General features: G+C 35.4%; 2 protein-coding genes across 2 annotated transcripts; one reads left to right on the top strand and one right to left on the bottom strand.

The window, feature by feature from the left end:
• Positions 1-6,882: 6,882 nt before the first annotated feature.
• On the top strand, positions 6,883-18,142 carry LOC115444318 (protein wings apart-like). The gene is given in 15 exon segments (XM_037440972.1): positions 6,883-7,490; positions 7,723-9,602; positions 9,781-9,884; positions 9,886-9,967; positions 10,640-10,744; positions 10,834-10,977; positions 11,728-11,849; positions 12,199-12,325; positions 12,461-12,709; positions 13,031-13,232; positions 13,702-13,820; positions 14,177-14,337; positions 14,857-14,966; positions 15,669-15,847; positions 16,192-18,142. Coding segments are annotated over 15 exon segments (4,023 nt in total). The 5' UTR covers positions 6,883-7,330; the 3' UTR covers positions 16,471-18,142.
• Positions 18,143-18,203: 61 nt separating this feature from the next.
• LOC115444328 (IQ and ubiquitin-like domain-containing protein) lies at positions 18,204-23,001 on the bottom strand. Its single transcript, XM_030170071.2, has 5 exons — positions 21,915-23,001; positions 21,721-21,833; positions 21,245-21,453; positions 20,881-21,010; positions 18,204-20,015 (listed from the first exon to the last, which is right to left on the bottom strand). Exons 1-5 carry the CDS (start codon positions 22,837-22,839, stop codon positions 18,879-18,881), a joined length of 2,514 nt encoding a protein of 837 aa, XP_030025931.2. The 5' UTR covers positions 22,840-23,001; the 3' UTR covers positions 18,204-18,878.
• Positions 23,002-25,309: the final 2,308 nt, after the last annotated feature.

Raw genomic sequence — 25,309 nt, 5'->3', positions numbered from 1 at the left:
AAGAGGGGCCCCGGAATCAAATGGGAAAATATATCGATCTACCGAACTGATTAGTTCTGGTTTACGCTAGTCGTAAAAGACGCGTATAACACTAATTTGAGATTTACGATATCGTAAATCAAGTGTGTTTGACCATGTAGTCACAACAGAGCATAAGACAGCATTTCATGAATCCTGATATCAATAGACATAAATCAACTCATAGACAATAGATGTTTTACATCACGTGATATCAATCTTTGTTCGATTTTAATACCAACTGTAAAAATGTTCTTTGACTTTTTATTGTTTGACAAAAAATCGCTAGTTTTTCGTCTTTCGAATTTCAGTTCCCATATTGCTATTTTGAAGAATAAAAAAACCGCGATAAAATCCGTTTAAATAGTTTTTAGTTTTTATTTCAAAGTAGGTTTAACTTAATAGGTAATATAAGGTTTAACTTTATATTTCGGTTCATTCATACTAACTTATTTTGAAAAATTTGTTCTTTCGACTTAAATATTAATTTTCTTCACCATAAATACCAAATTTAAATATTTCTACAGGTTCTTAGTTTATTAAAGTCGCCTAGAGACATAAATTTATTAAAAGTGGAGTCATAATACTAACGTTATGGTGAAAATGGTTAAGCTTTTTACAACTCTATCGACAAGCCCATTTAAGGAAATTATTAAATTAAAGAGCAAGATAAAGGGGTAAGTATAACAAACGTATGCAACGTCTGTTAATAGGACGAAATATAATGTAAATAGATATTTATAGGGTTGGTTTGTATATTTGCGATATTTGTCTTCAAATAGGTGTGTGATTAATTCAAGTACCTACAGGTTTTGTTATGACTCCGCTGCCCTGGCAAGAGTTCCTACTCGATGTGAAAGACTAATCGTAAAGGTTTCTTTTAAAAAATAGCCTTTATATTGATCTACTCCACGATTTAATTTATCTGTTTGCCAACAATAATAAATCCATGCTGCCTTTCCTACTTAAAAAACAGTTAAATATTAAATTTAAGGCATCATCACAACCATTCTCCTTACCTAGGTATATGTAATTTTAATACATCCACTTTTTGTCCAGCTAAGTAGGTAATCCATTCCATTCGATGGTTAACCTTTCGCAGTACCAGGCTCAAAAATTCTATTCCAGCACATCCATTAGAATATCATAAATGAAAATTTGGGAAAAGTACTTATATAATCGACACTTTGGACACGACAATATATTTTAGTCTTAACATCTTACTTTCGCTTGGTGTTTCTCGGCGCGACGTCAAATTAATCCGTTGTTAGTTTTACATAATACAGTGTTTATTTTAAGAAGTTACGTTTTAGGCACACCACCTAAACCTTGTTCGAGGCACACTGGGTCAGGTTATAATTTTACCCGACTACGGCCATACAAGGAAGGGTAATGATTTTAACACCCTATGTTTCTTATGAATAAACGACCTATAACTTCAGTGTTGAGTTACTGATATCTAGATAACATTTTCTTTATAGCATAATTTATCCGAAAATCATTTAACATTAATTAAACACCTCATTTATAAGTAAAACGGGCCTATACCTGTACATGTTATGGCGTAGGTAGGTATATAGGCCGTGGCGGCGACGCGACGCACTGGTTCAATACGCGCGATCTCTGCAAGGTTTCAGCGTGCACGTTTTATAATAAATAAATATTATAACGATTAGACATATGTGCCTCCGTATTTAAGAGTTTACGGGTTCGAGGTATTTTATCAATATTTCTGCGTGAAGACTCTTAAGAAGAAATAATATCTTACAAAGAATAAGTAAAACTAAAGGAGTACCACATTTAGGTGGATCACAATAGATGCAAGTCAGTTTCACTCTGAAGTGCGATACCAGCGAAGGAGCTATCAAATTAAAGTGAACATCTTAGGGTCGTCGCTCTTTAATTAAACAAATAACATATGACAGACTTTGATAGCTGAGGTTTGTTTATTAAACAACGCTGACTCAGGGGAGAAAAAGCTCCTGAATGACAACTTAAACTTTGTTTGTTGAATAGTCCAATATATTAAATGTCTGCTCAAGATCCTACTCATAGTTGAGTTTGATTTACTAATACAGTCTGAAGAGTCTAAAAGTTATTTGTCACAGTGATAATGCATTTCCATGCACTCCGCGGTGTTTTGTAAATAAAGTTTTGCGTTGAGTTTGTTGTTACTGCTGTTTATGGGCAGTTGTGATGCCTACATATAACTTTCACGCAAATATTTTAGTCTTTTCGAAATGAATCTGTATACAAACCGATTGGAAAAAATGGTCTAAGTCGATTAAAAGTCTCTAAAATCTTTAATTATACGGGCTTCTATGAAGACGGGAAATATTTTAAGTTAATTCATTACATTATTATAAGTAATTTTATGAGATGAGATAATATATTTTTTATGAGATTGATAAAAACTCCCTTTTTCCACTCATTATTGTAAAGTTATTCACGTAGCTGTGTTGTGTAATAACTTCCTGCATCAAAGATCTTTTTTACACTCACTTTGTGTGCTTTTATAGTCCTATATTATTTATGTACGTATCACAGCCAGATGCCCATTGTTGTGATCATAAATAATTCCCGATAAACAACCTCCAAATCTAATTTTGTTTCGCATAAAATTTACGATCATGTGGCGCACCATAGGCACTGAGCATTATGCAAGACATGCAATTTTCTTCCCAAACTTTATTCTCTTTTTATGGGCGTCTACTTGAGTAATGAAAAACTATTAAAATGGTTGTGTGGGGATAAAGCGAGGGTCGTTGGGACCTTCCAGTTTTATTATGGACCGACGAATGGCGTAGCGCTATTTTTATTACACTGCCAATTTCATGAGCCCCTCTAAAAATGGCATCCTACGTTTGCACGTCAGAACGAAATAATATTATGTACCTAAAATCTAAATATATACTTATTATCATTATACTAGTAGTAACTATGCTTATTATTTAAACATAAAAATTATTAGGAATGTCAATAATTCAGATATTAGATAAAATACTTACTTAAAATATAAGTAGTTTTGAAGTCTGATAACGTGATTATCTTAATCATAATAACTAAGATTTCGTGACCAAATATAAACCCGAATTAAATAGGTAAATTTAATAAAAGACAGAACTCTATCAGGGGTAAGAGAAAGTTTCTTTGGCAGGTATTGGCCATCGCTGTCACTCTGCATGTATTTCAGTCACAAAGTAAGCAAGCACAGTTATATTTCCAACCTTAATGTATGGTATATCAAGATGACGAGTGTAGTAGTATATCACATAAAGCTTACAATAACTTGTAAATCGGAACACAAAAATGCAGCACGTTTTTTGGTTGGTAGCAAATTGAATAGAACTATGGTGTCTGCAAAAATAGACACATTAAAGAGAGATATCAGTTACCACTTAGAACAACCCTTAAACTGCACGGGATTCATACCTTTAAAATGCCATAGAGCGACGAGCTCTATCACTAGATACCACGGCAAAGTGTTGTTTTCGTGTAAACTTTACCTTATCGACATAGCTCAGCGGATTAGAAAAAATAAGTGGTTGTGGGCAGAACAATAAATGGGGAGAAAAGTTCTCGAGTGAAGACACGTACGGACAAGCACAGCATTGACGTCGATGACTTTAATATAAAGGTTTTAGGAACATTCTAGATGCAGGCCGCTTCTGACTCCGTCGGAAAATCTTTAAAGGAAGGGAATTCACCAGTGGTGAACCTAAACCTTCGGTACTAAAGTATTGACATTATGTTGGTAGGTAACTAAGTATGAAACATACATAAGAAATATCATAAGAAAATACCAGTTTTGGAAACTAAAAATTAATAAAAAAAAACTCAATTTATGATGATAATATCAATGGTAACTTCAGAAATCAGATATTGTGCCGGTCGCGCGCACGGACTTCCTAAGAGGTTTAGATGTAATGCTACAAATAAAATAACATACCTACCTACTGACCCTTTTCAAGCAAATAAATTTTATCGTTTAGATATTTTGCACAAACCTATTTACATTCTTCTAGCCTAGTTGGTTTTGAACACAAGGGCCAAGTGAGAAGATAGACGAGGAAGCCCTCTCTATGTTAGAGTAGTTAACATTAAGTGCAACGTAGTCATACAGTGAGTCCTTATGACGTGTCTACATTTTAATACAGACTAGAAACAAATAAGAAAAGTGTTAGATATTGTAAATAGGTACCTAAAGGCTAAGATGCATTCAGCTAAGTTCGGATAAGGGATATCGTACAGGTACTTAAAGCAAAAATACCATGAGGCATATCGGGCACAAATACCAGACTCCGGACTGATACTGAGCAGAAAAACCCAAATATCACTTTGTCCAACCCGGGATTCGAAACCCAGGACCTCACCTCAGAGCACTGTCGTACCGCCATGCAGTACAACTACGCCACCGAATCAGTCACAATCATTACATAATATACTTATAAAACTGATTATTATTAAAGATACATATCTTTAATAATAATCAGTTTAATAATCAGTTTGATGTATAAAAGCCGGCATCACAAACACTTTTTATGAGACAAAAAATATCTTCGAGCCTTTTCTCAACTCATTGAAAAACCGCCTGAACTTAGCCGAACGCACGCTACATTACATAGGTAGGTACTTGGTCATAGTCATTTAAATAACTTATTAGTCATAATTCATGCGACTAGATTATAGATAAGTCATTATCTAAATTAAGTTCATATTGCGTACAGCCCCTAGGTTCGTCTGGTTAGATGTTTATGTGTTCGTAAAAAATGTAAATTGTCCTTTTACTACGTAGGTACTACCTACCTTTGAAACGCGAGACATCGGCCTCGGACTGTTAGGCCGCGCCGTGAGCAGTTGACCCACAACCCCCACGCTTACTCCGCATCTATTTAAACGAACTTCGGCATTTTAAAAAAAAATAATTGCCGAAGTAGGTACATACTTATTAAGTGACTTAAATTTTATGTTATAAGAAAAATAAATTTGTTAATTTTATGTTATACATATATGTGTATGTCTTACTTCAAAGATAAGTACCAACTGACGTATGTTTTAGTTAACCTGGAGGTGTGTATGGTGTGCATTTAAAAGAATAAATTTTGGTACCCGTAACCCCAGTATCAGGCTATGTTCAGTACTGATACCTCTAAGTACCATAATATTACGATACCTACGACTATAATAATATTATTAAAAGTAAGACTATAAGTATTATAGGTATTTTGTATAATATAGCATTGATAACTAAAAACTCACTGTCTACCATTAATACTTAGAAGCGGTCGTTAGAAATACATTTCTTCACCACAACAGATTTGAAAATTTCCCGCCTATTCAAGCAAAACTGGTAGTGTTGTGCTACTCGCATGACAGTCGATAGTTTCATATACTTATATAATAAATATTATCTATTTTTTATTTTATGTAAGATAATAAAAATTGATGTTATATGATATTAACTTACTAGCTATGAATGGTAAATACAAAATAGGTATCGTAAAAACCGCCAAATAAATTGAATGAAATTTTAAAATACGCGTACGTACTGATAGTACATACTTACTCTCGAAAATTATAATATAAAATTAATATATTATTATTAATATATTTTTTATCCCGAAAAAGTATACAGTGAAACTCTTATCCCGGAATAGTTCTTTCATGCAGGCGCGACGGCCAGCAGTATTTAATCTTTTAAAATGAGAAAAAAATATTACCAGTCACAATTAAAGCCAACAATAGCAGCCAGCCATACGCTTAGTTACATTTATGCAGTTATAAGATATCTTTATAAAACGATTCATAATATATCGTTATCATGCTTTTTCGGATTTGTATAATAATTCTAACTTTGAATGTTATTGTTAATGAAGAACACTAAAAAAATACATAATATTTGTTACTGCTGTCAATGTGGCCAAGTATCACACTTGTGAATTGTAAGTGATTTAATTGCAAAGCGAGCGCCCCGCGAGCGAGCAGCGAACACGCCGTCGCGTGGGTACGCACCGTGATTTTGTAAACTCTTTTATGACAACCCTTTCTTTCAAATGAAATTGGTTCTCACAGGTTTGTGCCTTTATGTCATAAATATTTTTATATCACATTCAACAACTAGTTTAATGTAAGTCTTGACATTCGCAGGTAAGAAGAAATTTTTGGCATTCGTTTTCATTCGTTTGCAGAATAGCATATAGTATACACCCCTTTTCCTGTAAATTCGTTGGAAATAGGTCTTTTTAAATTTATTGTTGTAACGGGTTTCGTTTATGTTTTGTGTGTCTAACAGTAATAATTCCATGTCAAAATTCATTCGTTGACTATTACTGTCTAAAATGTGCTGCGCGCCCGCAATTTTTGTCATCCACCAATCTGATGAAAAGCCATAACCAGTTCTACCTAGTTTCTTCATAATTTATAAAAGTAAAATCAACGGGTGAAGTTATTGCTATAAGAATAGCCACATTACAAACGTTACAACTAAAACAAAAGTGATAGCCACTTCGACTATTACTATCAATAAAGGAATTGGGAGTTGTTAACTTTATTTTATCGATATTCGACAAAAATTAAAACATCGGAACACAATATTGGTTTACCATAGAGTGACACCAATTGTCAAGTTTTTATATTTTTTGTCAATCCATAGATTTAGGATAACGCTTATAAAAAAATCATTGAGCAATATCGATATAAGTAATTATAATGAAATATAATAAAAATATTATATTACACCCGAAAAATTCATAATCAAAAATAAGGTAAAATAAATTATTCTATCGTTTTATTGTCAAATTGACGCATGAACAATAGTAACCAAAATCTATACTCTATGGCCAATTGCGCGTTTCTCGTGTTCCCATTGGCTGCATTAAAATATTTCTTGTTTGGCTAATATGGCGTCTTTTGTGTTATGAGATGACAACATCGCAGTTTGTGCCCTATTTGTCATTATTAATGTTAAAATTCACTTTATTTATCTACCTCACATGTTCCAAGAGAACTGGATATTATAATGGATATCGTAATATTTTGACACGCGCCGTGTGGATTGACGACATTTTAGAGTGTGTCTCTGGAAAAAGTACTTCAGTCCTGTAAAAATGGCGGGTGTGTTATCTTTATGGATTGTGTTTTCATTTCAATGAGATAAATTACAGTTTGACGAGTGATAGTAACAAGTGATAGGATTTTAAAGGTCGTGAAATAAAAGCCTACGGACGGCATGTGCTACTGGCTCTGACATTTGACAAGCGGTTGATTTATCGAGTCGGTGCAGGTGTCATCGTTTTTTGATGAAATTATCAGCATGTCGCGCTGGGGCAGAGGCAGAGGTGGTAGTGTGGCAGTGCCGCTGGACAGTGCACTCTTCCGAGAGAATAGCAATTGCCCGACAGCGGCGCGCTCGGCGGGCACCGTCGGCAAATGGGGCATCACTAGCTTCACGTCTATCAGGAGTGCGCCCTACGGTAAGCACATTCACCGTATCATTCGTAGTTGCAATAGTCACCTTGAAATTGAACAATGATTTATTCTCGTCATCTATTTGATTGTATTTAAGATTTATACTATAATACATATTAGTGAAAGGTAAATGTGTATAATTATGTGTGACTAGATGATGTTGTCTTATAGTGACATACATTCGAATTAATTCGGTTTTTATTTGGCAATTGTTAAAACTAATGTGTTACTTTTCAGCATATTCAAATAACATACTCAAGAAACCTGTTCAAGATCAGAACAGCCCCCTGACAGTTCCTGCTGTTGAAACTGAACAACCACCTCCAAAACCTAAGAAATTTTTCAAATCCCGCAACGCTGAACTTTACCCACCAGTTCCTCAAATAACATATGCCCCACCTGTACCTGCCGCACCATTATCACCAGACCACTCATCTAATAGCAAAGAAAAGAAGAATAAAAGAGCAAGAGGTTACACTCGAGATTCATCATCCCCTGAAATACCATGGCGTGGTTCTGATAAGACTAAGTCAAAGAAAAGTACTGTTGCTACAAAAGCATCAAAGAAGGAGGAAGTACAAGCACCAAATACTCAACCACCAAATAAACGTTATTTGGTTCGCAATCGTAATAAAGTGATAAATTATGCTGAGGATGGTAGTAATAGTCCCATACCAGATTTTACAAGCCACTATGATACTTTACCAGGAACAACTGGCACATCATCACCGAAAATTGCATCACCTAAACGAAGCTCATTAGCAGCAACTCCACCTCCTGTAAAAAATGAAGTTGCCAGCCCCTCAACCAGTAAAGAGGCTAATGAAGAACGTAAACCACCACCCATAGTCCTCAGGATATCAAAAGGAACATCTAGAATAGTCAGTACAGACTCTAATGAAGGTTTCACATCCCCTAATTCTGATAGACATTCATCTTTAGACACTCATTCAGATGTTGGTTCAGATCATAAGAAGAGTCCTTCAATGGAAACAATATGTTCACCAAAGCATGAAGGATTAAAAATCACTATAAAGTGTCCAGGTTTGAATCATGATGCTAAAAAGGAAAAGAAAAAAGAGAAAAAGGATCACAAATCTCATAAAAGACATCACAAGAACTCTGAAGATGATGTTTCAAAGAAACCAACTTCACCATTGCCAGGATCTCAAGCATATGAACTTTACAAAACACTTGCATCCCCAATAGAGGAAAATGAAAAAGAACCTAAAAGTAAATCTGCAATAGAAGATGACATTGAATCCCAATTGGCAAAACTTGACTCTACCGGGCCAGCAGCTAAATCTCCAAGACTTGAAGTACAACCAAATGAAACTCCACCAGAACCTAAACCACCAGAAAGTTCCAGTGGTAGATCTAGAAGAAACAGGCCAAATATCAATTACAGTGAAAATGATGATTATCTGGATGTACTAACAACAGGTACCTCCAGTAAATATGGAATCAAAACAGTTGGTGACTTAAAGAGGGAAGCTAAAATAAAAAAGAAGAAACAAGAAATTCTTCCAGAACCTCCTGTTACACCCACAGTGCAGGATTCAAATAATGCAGAGGAAAATAATTGTAATCAAACAGAAAACAGTGATTTGGTAGATATTCTTTCTGGCGTTAATGAAAATAAAATTACAAATGAAGTACCTAAAAAACCTCATAAAAAACAAAAGCATAAACAAAATAAAAATGTTAGTCCTGATCATGGGCAGGACATTATTCCAGAAAATATTCCAGATCAGAATATTGACTCTCAAGGACAAGATAGTCAAGACATGGTTATTGATACTGCTCAAGTACTCAATACTAATGATACTCCAAGCTACTCCCAGACTGGAACACACTCTTCAGATTCCGCCTATAATAGTTGTCCTAATGAAAATTATGAAGAAGAACCACAGAAAAATTCCCAAGACAATTTATTTAAGTCCCCTCACCATGTAGGTGAAACAGAAGAACATATTGATGATAAACCAAGTGTGAAATTGGTTATAACTAAAAAGAAAGGATCAATATTCAAAAGTAAATCCCTGGTGAATGATAATCCTTCCCCTCTGCCTGCAAGGAAAAGGCGTCATTTGTACAGACATGAGTGGGCAAATGATGTAAGTGGTTTAATAGATACTACCTATACTTTACTTTTACCTTATTGGCACTATTAAAATAATTTATTTAATATATTTCATAAGATGATTTTAGAATCTGTATTTTAACAATGTTGCATTATTTTCTGCAATCTTTTGTTTTGTGTATATGTCACGTAAAAGTATTTATGTATTACAGAAAGGTAATGAGACTCCAAGGCCAGAACCCCAAGAAAATTCTGAAGTGAGGATTCCAACCATACAAGCACCAGAGGAACTAACTAGGGTCACAAGATACAGAGCCAGACCCTATAATGGATGACTTGGAATCGGCTGATGCAGTTAAACCTTATACTAGTGTAAAGTGTGCTAAGGAGGCTAAAGAGGTATTCATACTGTCACATCTTAATTCTGTCTACTTACATCAACTTGTTAATTGGTCTGTTGGGTACATGTAAAAACTTTCCATATATATTTTATGTCCCTACATGTAATATGACCCTGTTTCAAAGTAGTAGAATTAACCCATGATATGCTCATGTGAAAATTTATATTAGTCTTAGCTGATCTAGTAAAAATTTTGGATTGAGATTTTAAGATATGGGCCATTCTGGGTGTCAGGTAAGATGTATAAAATTAACCTGTTGCAATGAAATATTGCTTGGTTGTCACTCTCAGCTTCATCGGTGATGTAACAATCATGCCTTGGTTAAGATATTAAAATATCAACAATCAGTATTGAGACGGTAACTTGAATGTCCCTGCTAAAGACCATAGTCAATGTTCATGGGTGATAGTGGGTATATTAACAGCCTATAAAACACTTCATCTCACTTCTAATAAATGAAATAACTGATTAGCTCATACAGTTAGTATGTTGTAAAACACAATGGCAATGAACTTGACATCCGTCATGCTTTCCCACAGTGAAGCAATTATAATTGTTATTATAAGTTATCTATGATTAAGAAGATTGCAGTAATAAATAAATCAAAGTTATAAAACTGATCTAGTTAGGGAATGGCTAAAAAAATATTAAAATGATGTATCTTTTTCAGTTCTATACTGTTGTCCGAAATGTGAAAAAAGCTCATCAGATACAAGAAATTGGAGAGTTCCAAGAGTTCAATGACGATGTGGAATACCTTTTAGATGCATTACAGGTAATACTTTTAAAAACTTTTTACATAATAATTATGTGAATGCCTCAATAATATGTTCTGATTGGTTAACCTTGTTACTTTGTTTACAGGATAATAATCCAATGTCGACACGTTGTTTATCTGCTATTACTCTCGCGAGCAAGTGTACCGCGCCAGCGTTCCGAATGCATTTGCGCGCGCATGGCACTGTGCAGAAATTCTTTAGTGCGTTGCATGATGCCACCAATGATCAGGTATAGTAGTTATATATATATATAATAAAGCAAGTATGTAGTAATATTTATAAATATAAGCCTTGTGTCACTAGTTAACTTATAGAGTACCATACTTACTATACATTTATATTTCAATTATAAATAGGAATTCATTTATTGTTAATGCTTGTTAATAGACACAAATGTAGGAGTTTTTAAAGGTATAAAAAATCGCGAGTGATTCGGAAAATTTATAATACTTCCACATTCAATGAAATTAAGATATAAAAAGTATTTGAAGATAATTATTAATTATCATTTTATAATGAGGTCATTGCCAGCTCCTAGATCGTGTTGTTTATCCACTTCATAGTATGTGAAATAAGACTTTCACACTTCATATCACAAAGGCAGTTTTTGAGGTTATGTTTGACCACTGGAACTAGTGAGTAAATTGAAATTATTTAGGAAAATAACTAGATGGCGGTGCTGCGCGCGTTAGACCATAAATGGGCCCAAAATAGTATCCCTTAGTGGCTTTAACACTATCAATATCAGAGGAATTAGTTGCCAATTACAACTTGATGAACCAATAGTTAAAAAACATTTTCTTGTGCAAGAAAGTACCTGAGGATAAATACTTCCCAAGATATTATAAGTTTCTGTAAAGTTATTTATGCTTACCATAAGGTAAGTATAATAATAGTGATACATAAAAAAATACTTTTATTATATTTGGGGCTGCATAGTTTATGGATGATAGATGATGGTTATTATTTTTTGCTTCAGAGCCTTGGACTGTGCACGGCAACAGTTATGTTTGTGCTGTCACAAGATAGACTGAATATGGATCTGGATCGTGAGTCACTGGAACTCATGTTAAATCTTCTCGAATCAGATGTGTCACATAAGTGAGTAAATCTTACTATTTAGCTTGTAGGGGTCATTTTAATGTTTAAAAACAATATTCTAATGAAGTTAATTGCACTAACTAATTCTGTTGTACATTTTGGTTAGACAAATTTTCTGCTTGCAGTTTTATAAAAAAAATTATGGCTGTTTAAATGTCCAAAGTTTATTGTATTACAAAATGTGTGTTACATTTTTTAAAACATTTTGTTGTAATATATTTTGTTTGCTGTTTATATATTTATTTATAACAGAAGTTGCTAATTGTGCCAATGTCAGCATTTCTGTCCAATTTAAAATATGTACATTGCCGGAATGCATGCATGTTTTTATATAAAAATATTTTTGCAGAAATGCTTTAGATGATTGTGGTCTGACATCAGCGCAGCTTACTAAAACACAGGAAAGAGTACGAGAATTATGTGCTGAAATCAAAAGTCAAGGAAAAGCACAACATTTGGACTTAGATAATATTACGGTAAAAATATAAATTTCTCAAATACGAATGCAATATTATATACTAAATCTGGATCATATTATTACTATTCATTTGTAATGAAAAATCTAATATAATAAGATATTGTTAATATTAGGCCTATTTTTCAATTACTAGGTGGGTCACCTGGCGATGGAGACGCTGCTGTCCTTGACGTCGAAGCGCGCGGGCGAGTGGTTCAAGGAGGAGCTGCGCGTGCTCGGCGGCGTCGAACACATCGTGCGCACCATCCGCGAGTGCAACACCGCGCTCGCCGACCCCCACGCCGACATCGGCGCCGGCGCACACGCCGACGACGATGCCGTCGACACCGCGCAGCTGCGACTCCTGCGCACCGCTGACCGCTGCATGCGCGTGCTCGAGAATGTAAGTCTAATGCCGAAAATTTTCACATCAACTCGAATCATCATTAGTCTAAATTTGCGAAATTATATATATATAGATACTTGTGACCTTAGTTTTATGTTTTGCATTGGACTTTAAAGTAAAATGATAAAAGGTGAGTCATATCATTATCCAGTATGAAGATAGGCATACCTCTAAAATATTACTGGTTTTTTTTTTACAACGAAAATGTTCAGTAATAACTTGAAGTGAGAACACTATGAAGTATTTTCTGTAAATATAAATGTTATCCCAGTCTGGAATGAATCGTAACGTACCTGCAAGAATTCGTGTGTGTGTCAGGTGACGCAGCAGAACGAAGACAACCAGATGTACCTAATCAACGAGTGCGGCGGCGCGGCGCAGACGCTGGCGGCGCTGCTGCGGCGGTGCTGCGCGGCGGCGCGCGCGCCGGCTCGGCCGCGGGAGCGCGCGGCGCTGCTGGACGCGGCGCTGCCCGCCGTCAAAGTGCTGGTCAACCTCTCGCACTCCTTCGGCAGCACCAGTTAGTACTATATTATACATTTTCACACATTCATTTCGTCAACCTCACATTTTACACACCTACATTACTAAAGTAAAACTCATAAAAGTTGCCACAAAACAAAGGCTTCACCCATTTTTAAATAAAGAAAAATATTTAATTTTTCAAGTTACATGTTGTTTTTGTGGTATATTTCAGTCAAGACGAGGTTCTGTGAGGAAATTGGCAGTTAATGTCAATGAAAATAGGTGTTAGGGAGTGCTAATAATTTTAATCTCAGAATTTTCCTTCAAGGTAGTATTTAATTTTCATGTTACATGTTTATGATGTGGAGTTCTTGATTTCAATGTTTAAAAATTAGACTTTCATCACATTGTACAATCATTATGTGACTTATTATACTTAAAAAAAGTAAAGGTTTATAATAGTTCACATGACTTCATAAATAAGTTTTTAATCATAATAATATTGATTTTATAACTTATTGCAGCATCAGTTGGAGCACAAGTGGTCGGTGAGCAGCAATCCGTCATGGAGACCTGTCTTATAATTCTCTATAATCAAGATAACTTCATACCTGACAACAGAAACTTTGAGTTCAGTGTTTGTGTAAGTTCACACTCAACATTTCAATCACTTATTAGAAAGATTTTATTTATTATTTGGCATTGTGATTTCTTTTGTAATGTTTATTGTAATATTGGTAATTATTAGTGTACTAATTAAAGTCTCACTATCGACTTTTCTGGGTTTAAAAATAAGCCTATGTTAAAGTCCAAGACCCAATAAAAACCTATGTCACAGTTTCTGCATTTACTAATAACATATTATGTTCACTAACTAAAGTGTTTATAAACAAGTCATAACAAAAATAAAAATAAGGTTTGACATATTATTACTTGCTAGATAACAGATATATTTTTTTTATATCAAATCAATTAAATAGTGTTGTTTTGTTTGTGCAGGTTTTGCTCTTGCTCATAAACTTAGTGCAAAACAATGAACTGAACACAGAAAGACTGCTAAATATAAGAATTCGTGTGGATAATGAAGAAGATGTATCCAGAAGTGTGTCTGCAATTGATCTCCTTGTGGATCTATTTTATAAACGAGAAGACTTGGCGAGGTAAATGGCATAATATTTTTTTTGTCTAAAATACATATTGTTTACATAGTATAAAAAAATTATAACCCCTATCAGAAAAAACCTCCTATGAGGAAACTAAAAAAAAATTACATCCTTTAACTTTATTATAAGCACCTAGAAATATTTTGACTTACTTTATTTATTTATTTTCTAGAGATTTTGTGTCAAGGGTTATTTAAAGTTTTGATTTTTATTTTTTTTTGGGTAGGTTTTATTGTCATTGTCGGTTCACTTCACAATCATCATAAATTATAGTTAAGAACCATCTCGATCACATCAGCTTACAATTAAAATAAATCTCATTGAAATCGGTCCTTATTGGTATTGGGAGCTACGAAGGTACAGACATATATACAGTCACACACTTTAAACTTATTGCACCCCTATTGTTGCGTCGGGGGTTTATTATAAAAAAATATCTTATTTTGAAATTAAAATGAAGTTCGATCTATTTTTACTAAATAGTATTAAGTAGCTTTAATATAAAAATAATTACAGACGGGCGGAAGAAAACACGGACGCTTTATTAGATGGCGAGAAGGAATCTGAGAATGAAACAGACAAAAAGAAACAATCACAAGATGATATCGACGAAACTGTTGCTAAACGTAAGTAAACTCTTCAAGTTATTATAGGAAACTACTGAGACCCAAAACAAAATTCGAATCAATCTCTGTATCAAACGTGGTTTCTAGTCCGACATAATATACTGTAATGCAGCGCCGGAATTATTAATAAAGTGCGAATTATCAATAGGAGCGGAGCAGTAATGGATAATCTCAGGAACTATCAGATCGAACTGAAAAAATATTTTTGTGTTGGATAGCACTTTGTTTTTGAAATGCTATAGGCTATATATCATCAAGCTATGACCAATAGGAGCGAAGCAGTAATGAAACATGTTGCAAAAACAGGGAAAATTTATTAGTTTTGAGAGCTTCCGTTGCGTGCGCTGCGTAAACAGTTAAAGTTATGCAACAAAGATGTATGATGGGATTGTTCCTCTTAAAAAGTCCTACAAAAATATATTATAAAATAAAGTCCTCCGCTGCATCCGACTGCCTGAACGTGTTAAACTCAAAAACTACCCAACAAATTAAGATGAAATTTGGTATGGAGACAGTTTGAGACCCTGGGAAGAACATAGGCTCCCGGGAAAATATATAGCGCGACTTTTATAACGGAATACTTTAACCCGAAAAACTTTGTAACGCGGGCGGAGCCGCGGGCAAAAGCTATGCATTATAAGCACGCCACCGAAGCAGTCATTTTGCTGATAGTGGAGAGAGGTAATGTGTTGTGTGGTGCAGTGCTGGCGCGCGCGGGCGCGCACATGGAGCACACGATGGTGGGCGCGTACACGGCGCTGGTGGTGGGGCACGCGGCGTGCGCGGGCGCGGCGGCGGCGGTGCGCGCGCGCCTGCCGACCTACCAGCCGCTGCTGCCCACGCTGCGCAAGTACTACAACTTCCTGGCGCTCACCGCCTCCGTGAGTATACCACAAACAAACTATATCCTGTGCATTCAGTCTCAATACTAATTTATTGCACAGTACATGTTGGATAGATGATGCATATAGCATTAATTTTATATATTGCTTAAAAACTTGGTACTAAACATTAACGTAATTACGGTCATAAGACTGCCACCGGTCTTTTTTATATCCAAAATCAATATACAGCAGATGCAAAAAAAGATCGATAATAACTTAACATATAGTCGAATAATTTTTAAAATCCTAATAAGATATTGAATTATTGTCTTTTTTTATTTCAATGAATCGTGATCACAATGGCATTTTTACACGTGAATGTTTTGTCATGTGATCCACAGGCGGAAGCGGCGATAGTGGCGCACGTGAAGTCCACGCAGCGCATCATCGAGTTCATGGAGAACAGCGACAAGGACAGCGCCGCGCCCCACAGCGCCCCCGCGCCGGCGCCCACCCCCGAGCCCGCGCCGGCGCCCTACGCCGCGCCCTACTACCACACCCCGCCCTCCGACGTGCCGCAGGACATGTCGCTCAGCAACCTCAACTACAGCATCAACAGCTACAACTCCTCCAGCTCGGACCGGCTCTCGTCCTCCATGGAGGTTGACGGATATCACTGAAACAGAGGCAGCTTTAGCTCTTGTAGTTGAACTGATAGTTATAAATGCTAAGTTTGATTCGTCACTCTTTATTTTAAACAATTTGCACTCAATGTATTTAAATCATTGGGGGATTGAGTCAAATGGGTTTTTCATGTCAATATTTTTTGTGTATGCAGATCGGCATTTGTTTTTGAATATGAACTGCAACGGTACTGGCAACTGGAGCGTCTGTCTGTGTAAGTTTTGTTTGAGTGTTCTGTAGTTTGTAAAAATATGGTTTCTCATTAAGGCCTGTACATATAAATGAAACCATTAACTGGATTACTATAACTTGTGAACAATCGAAGCAATAGACATGCCATGTGTAATAGTATATAAAGTAATTGTAGGTGGGTAAATGTCACGTGTGAGAAAATCGTTGCGTGTGATTTGTACCTTTGTACAATGTATCTCTTCCCTCTTCTATACTGTAAATATTACTCTGAGTCTTAGACGATACTTTCATTATATAATATGGGTTATGTGTCTTCGAAAATAAAATTTATATATTCCGAGTTTAAGCCACTGACCTGGCAATATGAAAGTGCAAAGATAGTCAAGTAAGTGTATAATAGAAATTGTATTCTTTTATGTGAATATGGTGTCTGCACTTTTTTGTATTATAATGTTTCGAGAGAGTAACAAATGTTAGAGTATTGTTATATTGAGGCACAATTCTTTATTGTAAATAAAATATAGCTAGCGACATTACAATTTCCGTTCAATAAATAAGACAGTTAATAATGTCCAGACTGGTTTGGTTACTCGGGGTGACCTCGACTTACTAGTAAACAAAGTGTTTTGTTGTAAATCCACAAGAACATGTTTACTACAAGTGACGCATCTTGTGTGGACATTAACTTAGTTAATTTCCAACAGTCGAGAGAACGCTTAGGCTTAATAAATGACAATGTATGACTTATCTGGTTATCGGTAGAACTAGGTGGTGAATAAATGAGTTTTCCTAGCGTGACTTTATTAGCTAAACACTTTTTTCACACGGTGGTCCATTAACATTAACGAGATTATGTCGGCGAGTAGTTCGGGCACATATACTACTTAATTCGGTTAAAAAGTCGGTATTGTTTTTATCGGAGAACAAATGTGTGTGTTTATTTTAAATTGGTATTAAGTTACGCTAACCACGCGACTTCGGTCCGCCCTGAAGCGAGAAATTTGTTAGTGTTGTAAATGTGTATGAATGATAGGATATTTTTATCAGCACTTGTTATGTAGGTAGAAAAATCTAGATTCTGTTCGCATTTGAGATTTAGACTTGGATTTACGATTTATTAAGAGGAATACTTGATACAGCCCATCTGATAGCTCTTAGAGACTTGTGTAATTATTTTTGAATTGTACGACTCTTACAATTTTAAAAGACTAGGGTATCATTCTGTTTATTGTACAGCAGTGAATATTTTCTAAATTATATTTACGTAATTTATTGCTATATATATACAATATGTATTATCTAAGTGTAGTTTTATGGAATTTCGTCTTTTTGTCATGCCCGTGTTTTGAATTTATTATGTTGTTTTAATGTATTATTGCGAAAGTTTGATATCTGGAGAAATTATTATTGTATATCTAACGTGTAATTATGTTATAAAGTATTACGTGTAATTATTAAAAAGAAGACAGTTTAAAATTATTTTCTTTTTTTATACCCTCTTGCCCGTGTCTAAAATTAAGAGATAAATGAACAAAAGTAAGGAGTAAATCTTTAATTTTCAACAATTTTTATACAATATTTAACGATAAATAAATTAAAATATGTAAATAACCCTATAACTCGCAGCTAAGCTAAAACTAACTACCAAAAGTTGATATTACGGCCTGTTTATGATTGGTGAAGTAAAGATAAAGGCCTGATCACACTGGTGCATTGCAAGCGTTCTCACAGTGAGGCGCGATTTTTCAGTGTAACAACGCCGTTATCTTTACCTATCCACGGTTGAAACAACGACCTCGGTCACATTCGTTAAAGCTACTAATTAGCCAATCTGCCATCTGCATTAGAAAATGATTCAAAACGCCGTTGTAGAATTTAAAAATTGGGCGACTGTGTATTCTAAACATACTATAATAGGTACGGCATCTACAATGTAAGACTAGAAAAAAAAATATTTAAGAATCTAACCACGGGATTTTTGCACCGCGGCGAAGATGTGGCTCGATTTGAAGTGGTGAAATACTACGAACATATTCCAAGATTAATCAATAAATAATAACTATGTAACTATACATTACCACATAGGCCGTAAGATGTACCTACTATTTCTTGAACGTGACATAAAATTTAGCACTAATTGTAAACGAACTTAAGTCGCAAATAGAGTGCAAGACTATTGTATTGTTTCATTATTCTTTGATTAAAAGCGTGTTCAAAATATTAATTTCTCTACTGCATCTTCTCTAGCAACAGCCGGAGCGCGAATTCCTTGCCAGTCGCCTGTCTCCGTGAACCGTTTGTTCACAGACATTAACTGCTCGAAGTTAGCTTTGGCTAATTTGTGTTTGTTATGGACCTTCTGAACAAGTTCCTCGTCATACACTTCCTCAGGATGTTCGAGCTTTAAATGTGCCTTCATCTCTTGTACCGTGACCAAGAAACAGTTCCACGGCGACCAGTCCTCAGTAACATACCACCTGCAGAGACGGAGTTCAGTAATGTCGCTGCACTCGCTTATTGCCGAGTGAGAATGCCATAGTTTCTCCACGATGAAGAATATATCCTTCTCCTGAAGCACGAAGGCCAGCGACCCCCAACACTTCCGACGTCGTTCATCGCGCTGCACGGCTCGAAGGATAAATCTGTACGGTGTCATGTCTATCCAGCTACGTTCCGTCACATCCTTCCAGGAACACGACATGCATACGAGAAAACCACTCATTTTTGCATTCAATGGAAATTCTGAATAAGGTTTCACTTGATGGCACAGTTCGCAGAAGTGCAATCTGCTATTCTGCATCTTTCTGTAATCTCGTATATCTTTAGACTTAGTGACGCCAGAATTCAATTCAGATGTTTTTATTAATTGAAACACACTGGCGGCCACTCTTTGTCGCAAGAATTCAAGTTGATAGTCATTGCAGCGACGCACAACAAGATCACATTCTCTGTCTAAAAGTGATATTATTTCGTCTGCTAACGGATGACTGAATTCTTGCAATGCGAATTTCATATCAACAAGAAGTTCCAATCGTTCTTTAACCTCCATATCGTCCCTCAGAAAAGAACTATAAAGTTCTCTTAGCTTCCTAGCCTTCTGTATCTCCACCGTTTCCATTAATATTAATTTTCCGTCACGTCCGTACCATGTGACGGGTTTAGATATTTCGTCTAGAAATTGTTTTTCTTTGGTCTTGCGACTATCATCTTTTACTTTGACTCGGTAAGCTTCAATACATCTGAGCAGCTCTACCTCCTTGTCTAATAGCAACGTAAACTCCGCAATCTTAGGACCTTTTGAGTGTAACTGAGATATTCTTGCTATTTCAGCGTGTTTCCATCGATCAACCTAGAAGTAAAAATACTTACTTAGAAATTTTCCGCTGTTAGATTAAAATCTCTACCAAAAATATTCATCGATGTGATTACGAAATTGGTAGTGTATAACTACTATACAAAATTTTAGTAGGCGAAGTAATAAAGCTTCTAATCAAATACCAGGTTTTTCTAGCGGCTTCACCCGCATGAAAAGCCTTTCCTGCTACCAAAATCCTTAAAATACTGTAGCTATTTGTAGCACCATCGCTACGACTCCAACGCCATCTATTTAAAATCTCTGTACTCCAATCACGAATTTACACGCTATCGTACGGTTAACGCAACTAAGGAAATTTTTGTATGGAAATTTTAACAGCGCCCCAGTGATCATTAATTTGGAACTAAAATACGGCAACGTGAACATTGCGACTCTGAGATTGCGCCCAAGAATTTTTTTTAATAGTAGATGAAGTAACCGTTGTAACGGCAAACATGAAATGTGTGGAAATCGGCTGAAGAATTTGTTTTCTTTTTTTAAAGTATACTATTGTTAAACAACTACTGAGAAATACGTAAACGTTAACTTATTTGACACGTATTCTATACGATAATGCGTAAATTCCTAAAAGTGGATTTAAAAAAATCTATTATTTCCTCTGAGAGCAAATTACTAGGATTAAAGTAGCGTTTGCTAATCCAGGGCATGATTTATATATGTGTAACATTTCATCAAATATGTTCAGCTGTTTCAGCGTTTACTACTAACAAAAATTCCAAACATTTTTACATTTATAATATTCGAAAGTAATTATAAGTCTATAATAAATGTATAACTATAAATAGTATAAAGCATAAGTGAGAGTAAGACTACACGACATTAATATAGTAACAATCACCATGGCATACAGCTGATCAAAGTCTTCGCGTGTTTTTGGAAATGTTTTAGTTACTAAATCCCTACGCAGACGTCTCTCCATAGCATCTCTTTCCAATCGTTCCTCCTCCTTCATTCTTGCTATTTTCTCCCTGCAATTAATATTTTATGCAATAAAGATAAATCATTGACTTCTAAGAAAATATAATACTCTTCAGTAAATATTACACGCATAGAGTTTTAAAAGGAAATGATCCTGTAACTTTCAATTTGTAGAGCGTTACGTTTAGTCCCATGTGACGTTTTTGTTGATTTACCGATTGTCCTTCTATAGATCAATAAACAATATTTACTGTCGAGTACTAATCCATACGTTCAAAACTTACAAACACGACTTCAACCATTTTTCAACTTTCTGTCTGAACTGATGATGCTTGAAGGCTCGTTGTATTATCGAGGCATAGTGATCATGGTTAAGACGTCTTATCATTTCCTCGTAGGTTTCGTATGGTTTCGGCACAATTATAACATCCGTCACGTTTGGAATATACGCATGAACTGTATTCATTTGTGTAGCCCGGCTATAGGCTGTATCCTGAAATGAAATTAAAAGTTAATAAAATTTAAAGTATTCTTTATGTATTGGTACATATTAGTAGTTAGTTAGTTAGTTAGTTCAACATATTCTGTTTTGTGACTGATAGATATTTTTTCTAATTGTAGGTGGATTATTTAACTTCAGGACGCATGTTATAGCGACTTCGACTTATACGCAGTCGGTGACTCAGCGCCATTACAACTAAAATGTAATGTAATCGGAAATAAACGAATTGTTGAGGAATGTAAGTTTAATATTACTCACATAAATTTTTTCGCGTTCTTGTGCAGTTTGAGTGTCTCTGCAATTTTTCTTTTCAGGCGGTAACTTTTCGGTTTTTTGCGGTGTTTGAGTAAAGGCATGATGATACACCACACCTGAAATCAATCATTAACACAAATATTAATTGAATACATTCTAAAAAGTTGTAATTGTGTTTACTGTATAAAATTTTGAACCTGTTTGTACATTTCTGTAACCGCCTAAATAAGGCTTTTCAATAAGTTCTGAAAATATTTCAACATTTACTTGTCTCACGGTACTACCAAACGGCACCGTTACACTTAAAACATCATTAATTGGTATCTCTTTGTATAGCTTTTCTAAGTTTAACTTCTCGTTGTTCTTCGTTAGTAGATCTACATCCACTATTCCATACTTGTCATAGTCTAAATCCAAAAGAGCCATTCGATCCTTCAAGGGTTGCTCCCCTCTCAGCAGTACCAGATTGTCAGGATCTACTTCAAAAAGTCCAGCTAAATTCTTTTTAATTTCATGCACTTTCATTATGGAATGATACGAGCGAGTAAACGTTCCGTTTTGATTTCGAACTTGAAACTTGATTGCTATAAATGGCATGCTTTTCTTTTTCGGTATAACTGCATGGAGAAGTTCGTGGACATAGGACTCTTTGGGTATTGCGGACAAATTAAACTCTTCTGAATCCTTCGTGAACACATCAATATTAAGATTACCTAGAGCATCGGTTTTCAGATCAGACAAGACACTTGTTTCTTTCAAAACTGTTCGATTCTTTGTTAATAAAAGATTACTGTTAGATACACAGAGTAATTTGGCTAATTTTCGTTTCACAAATTTGACTGGCGTATTTGCTGGGAAGACCTTGTTGAACACGTCGTTGGGTTGTAATGGCGATTTGAATGTTATTAAAATGTGGCTAATGGGGCATTTGTATTGCTCCGGATCCCTCGCACATGGTGCGGTTTGGTGTCGAGTCTTGCTATCATCAGCTGGTGGTGAAGACACGCGTTTGTAAGGTGGGGCAGTGAGTATTTTTTCTCGACCCAATTCGCACTGACACGCTACGACACCTCTTACACATTCCGGACTTGGAGCGATACCGACTGTTTTGTTGGTGTCCATTGTGGAATAAACGTATAACTTCAAAATACAAGTAAATCAAGATTAATTAATGTGTATAAATAAATTATATTGTACGGTTGATTATCTGATGCAAATTGGCACGATTGCATGTTTATTTGGCGTAGTAACTGTTGCTAAGTAACTGACGTTTATCTTGACATTTTTGAACACAAACTAAAATAATGCGATGCATTTCCTACAAAGCGATTTCATAAAATCGACTATGTAAAGTGTGAAATCGGTAGATAGTGATAAAGTGATTTTCTACTAAAGTGGATCGGAAATGAGATGTGTGTTTCATACAATCGCATTCGCCTTTTCTTGCATGTTGGTCTTTCTTTTTATTCGATTCGGAGAGTAGACAGGAAGGAAAGAATTTGAATTTGATTGGTCATGTATGTGTATAATATGATAGAGAAATGAGTCATATATTGAAAAACCTAATTTACCAAATAAATTTTAATGAATAGAAAGTGCGCAATGCACGTTCGAGGTGGCAGCACTTGTCCCTGCTTAAAGTGCGATCGGATTATGTGGTAGATACAGATCCATCAATTTTATTAAAAATATAATCTTAATCATAGAATTATACAAGCATTATTGGAATTAAATAAAATACGAAACAATACTATTGCTTTTTCTTAATACGCCGAAAAGTTCAATTTATTTCTGCTTTACACGGTAGTTCGGCTCTTCAATGTACTTGTCTAAATCGATTTTACAATCTGTTTGACTCGGTACTAGAACATCTAGAGACGTTGAATTAAGAGCCATGCTGATTACATCCAAAAGCTTCTTTGCTTAGTTCTCCGAGTTGGATAAAAAAAAAGTAGTAAATTAAATTGGTACCTAATTTACAGTAAGTCCGGTGATTTCAGCATAAATCTCGTTGGGTCGATAGTGCCGCATATTAGTTCATAGCACCTATACCATAAGAATTGTTTCTAGGATCAGAATGAAAGGTGTGACTATCGGGTATATTTATTTAATTAATTTCTATCGTAAAACTTCGTTATATTTGGCGCGATATCCTTATCGAAAGAGTTTAAAAACATTTGTTTTTAATTCAATTATTTTTATAGTGCCCTGTTTTTTAATACTTGTATTCTATTAATACTAATGTCGAGAATAACAAGCCGATCGCCATATGATAAGCGTCTAAAGCCAATGCGGTGATACCATCTAATATCCAAACTTAGATACTTATGCTAAACCTACATCCTCCTAGCCGAATTTCGACCACGGCAGCCAATCTCAACGGGGATCAGCCAGGTACGCAGGATATATTATAGTGCACAAGTGTGTGCAAAATACACAGGTGCAATCTCTGTTCCTTCACTCTCATAGTTCGGTGATACGGCAAGCAGACATTACCGGAGAGAGATCAGGGGCAGGACCAACGGCTTTACGTGCTTTCCGAGGCACGGGGGTATCACACCGCCAACATCCTGACTCCGAGCTGTGACTGAGTAATTTTTGAAATAGAAAAACCCAGTCACAATTATTTTGGCCCGACCCAGGACTTCAGCGCGGTAGTCGTACTTTTATCATGTACAATTACAACTACGCCACCGAAGCAGTTACGCTAAATCTATCGCCTTGTACTCTATAGTCTGTTATGATATATGCGGAACTCAATATTATTTATGGACTAGCGCCTTATCAATAGAGCTATTGCCGTTAATTTAATATGCTTCGATAATCATAATATTATGAATATCGAAGCATATTAAATTAACAATGTAAAAACAATATACATATAAACGGGTAAAAGGCTAATTGACTTAAGCGACATTTTTTTGCCGCATTTAATTTCATACATATTTAAATACAGCACTTCTTACTATGTTTTTTTAATCTAGTAAATTTTTTTTCGAAAAAATATGTTTCACTGATCTCGTTGACTAGCGTTTAATATAAAGACACTAACGTGGCTGTTCCTAAGGTAGAAAGTCCAGAAGTACGCTCCGAACTATTTCAATAAGTGTGAGTATAATAATTACATATTTTATAGATACATTTTCCCTGCCTGGTAACCAGTCCGTTATCATTATTAATTCTTACTGTGTCGATCGTGGTTATAGTCCAGTAGAGTTCAAAATATTATCGGGTACTGAAGTACCGTCATTATCCGTAAACGAAATTAATCAGAACCAATTTTCTACCAATATTGCTTAGTGTGATATTCTCAAAGGCCAACACTTTTTTTCGTTACCTATTAGCCATAAAATGTAATTTTACAATTGATATGTAGTGACTGCTGACCGAAGCGTGAATATTGGTACTCTGGTACGTTTGGCAAGTTTTCTATTCCAAAAATATTTTCGAGTTACCAGGACTTCAAAATGTTACCCGAATTAGCGGTGTGCTCGCTCGTGCAATTCACGAAAAATCGATGACTAATTGTGCGTCTGCATATTTTTTTGGACATAAAAAGTATTAATGTATATACATGTATTTAGATAAGTAG

Source organism: Manduca sexta, chromosome 21 (assembly GCF_014839805.1).
Source record: "Manduca sexta isolate Smith_Timp_Sample1 chromosome 21, JHU_Msex_v1.0, whole genome shotgun sequence".
NCBI classification, from domain to species: domain Eukaryota; kingdom Metazoa; phylum Arthropoda; class Insecta; order Lepidoptera; family Sphingidae; genus Manduca; species Manduca sexta.
The sequence above is the reverse complement of the archived record's forward strand: the minus strand, read 5'-3'. Positions and strand labels throughout refer to the sequence as shown.

Bases quoted from the DNA above. Each gene is read 5' to 3' on its own strand.
- LOC115444328 (XM_030170071.2), bottom strand. From the start codon at position 22,839: ATGGACACCAACAAAACAGTCGGTATCGCTCCAAGTCCGGAATGTGTA. The intron at 21,834-21,914 runs GTTCAAAATTTT...GATTGATTTCAG, and splicing joins TTACAGAAATGTACAAACAG to GTGTGGTGTATCATCATGCC. The intron at 21,011-21,244 runs GTAAGTTTTGAA...TATTAATTGCAG, and splicing joins AAATGGTTGAAGTCGTGTTT to GGAGAAAATAGCAAGAATGA.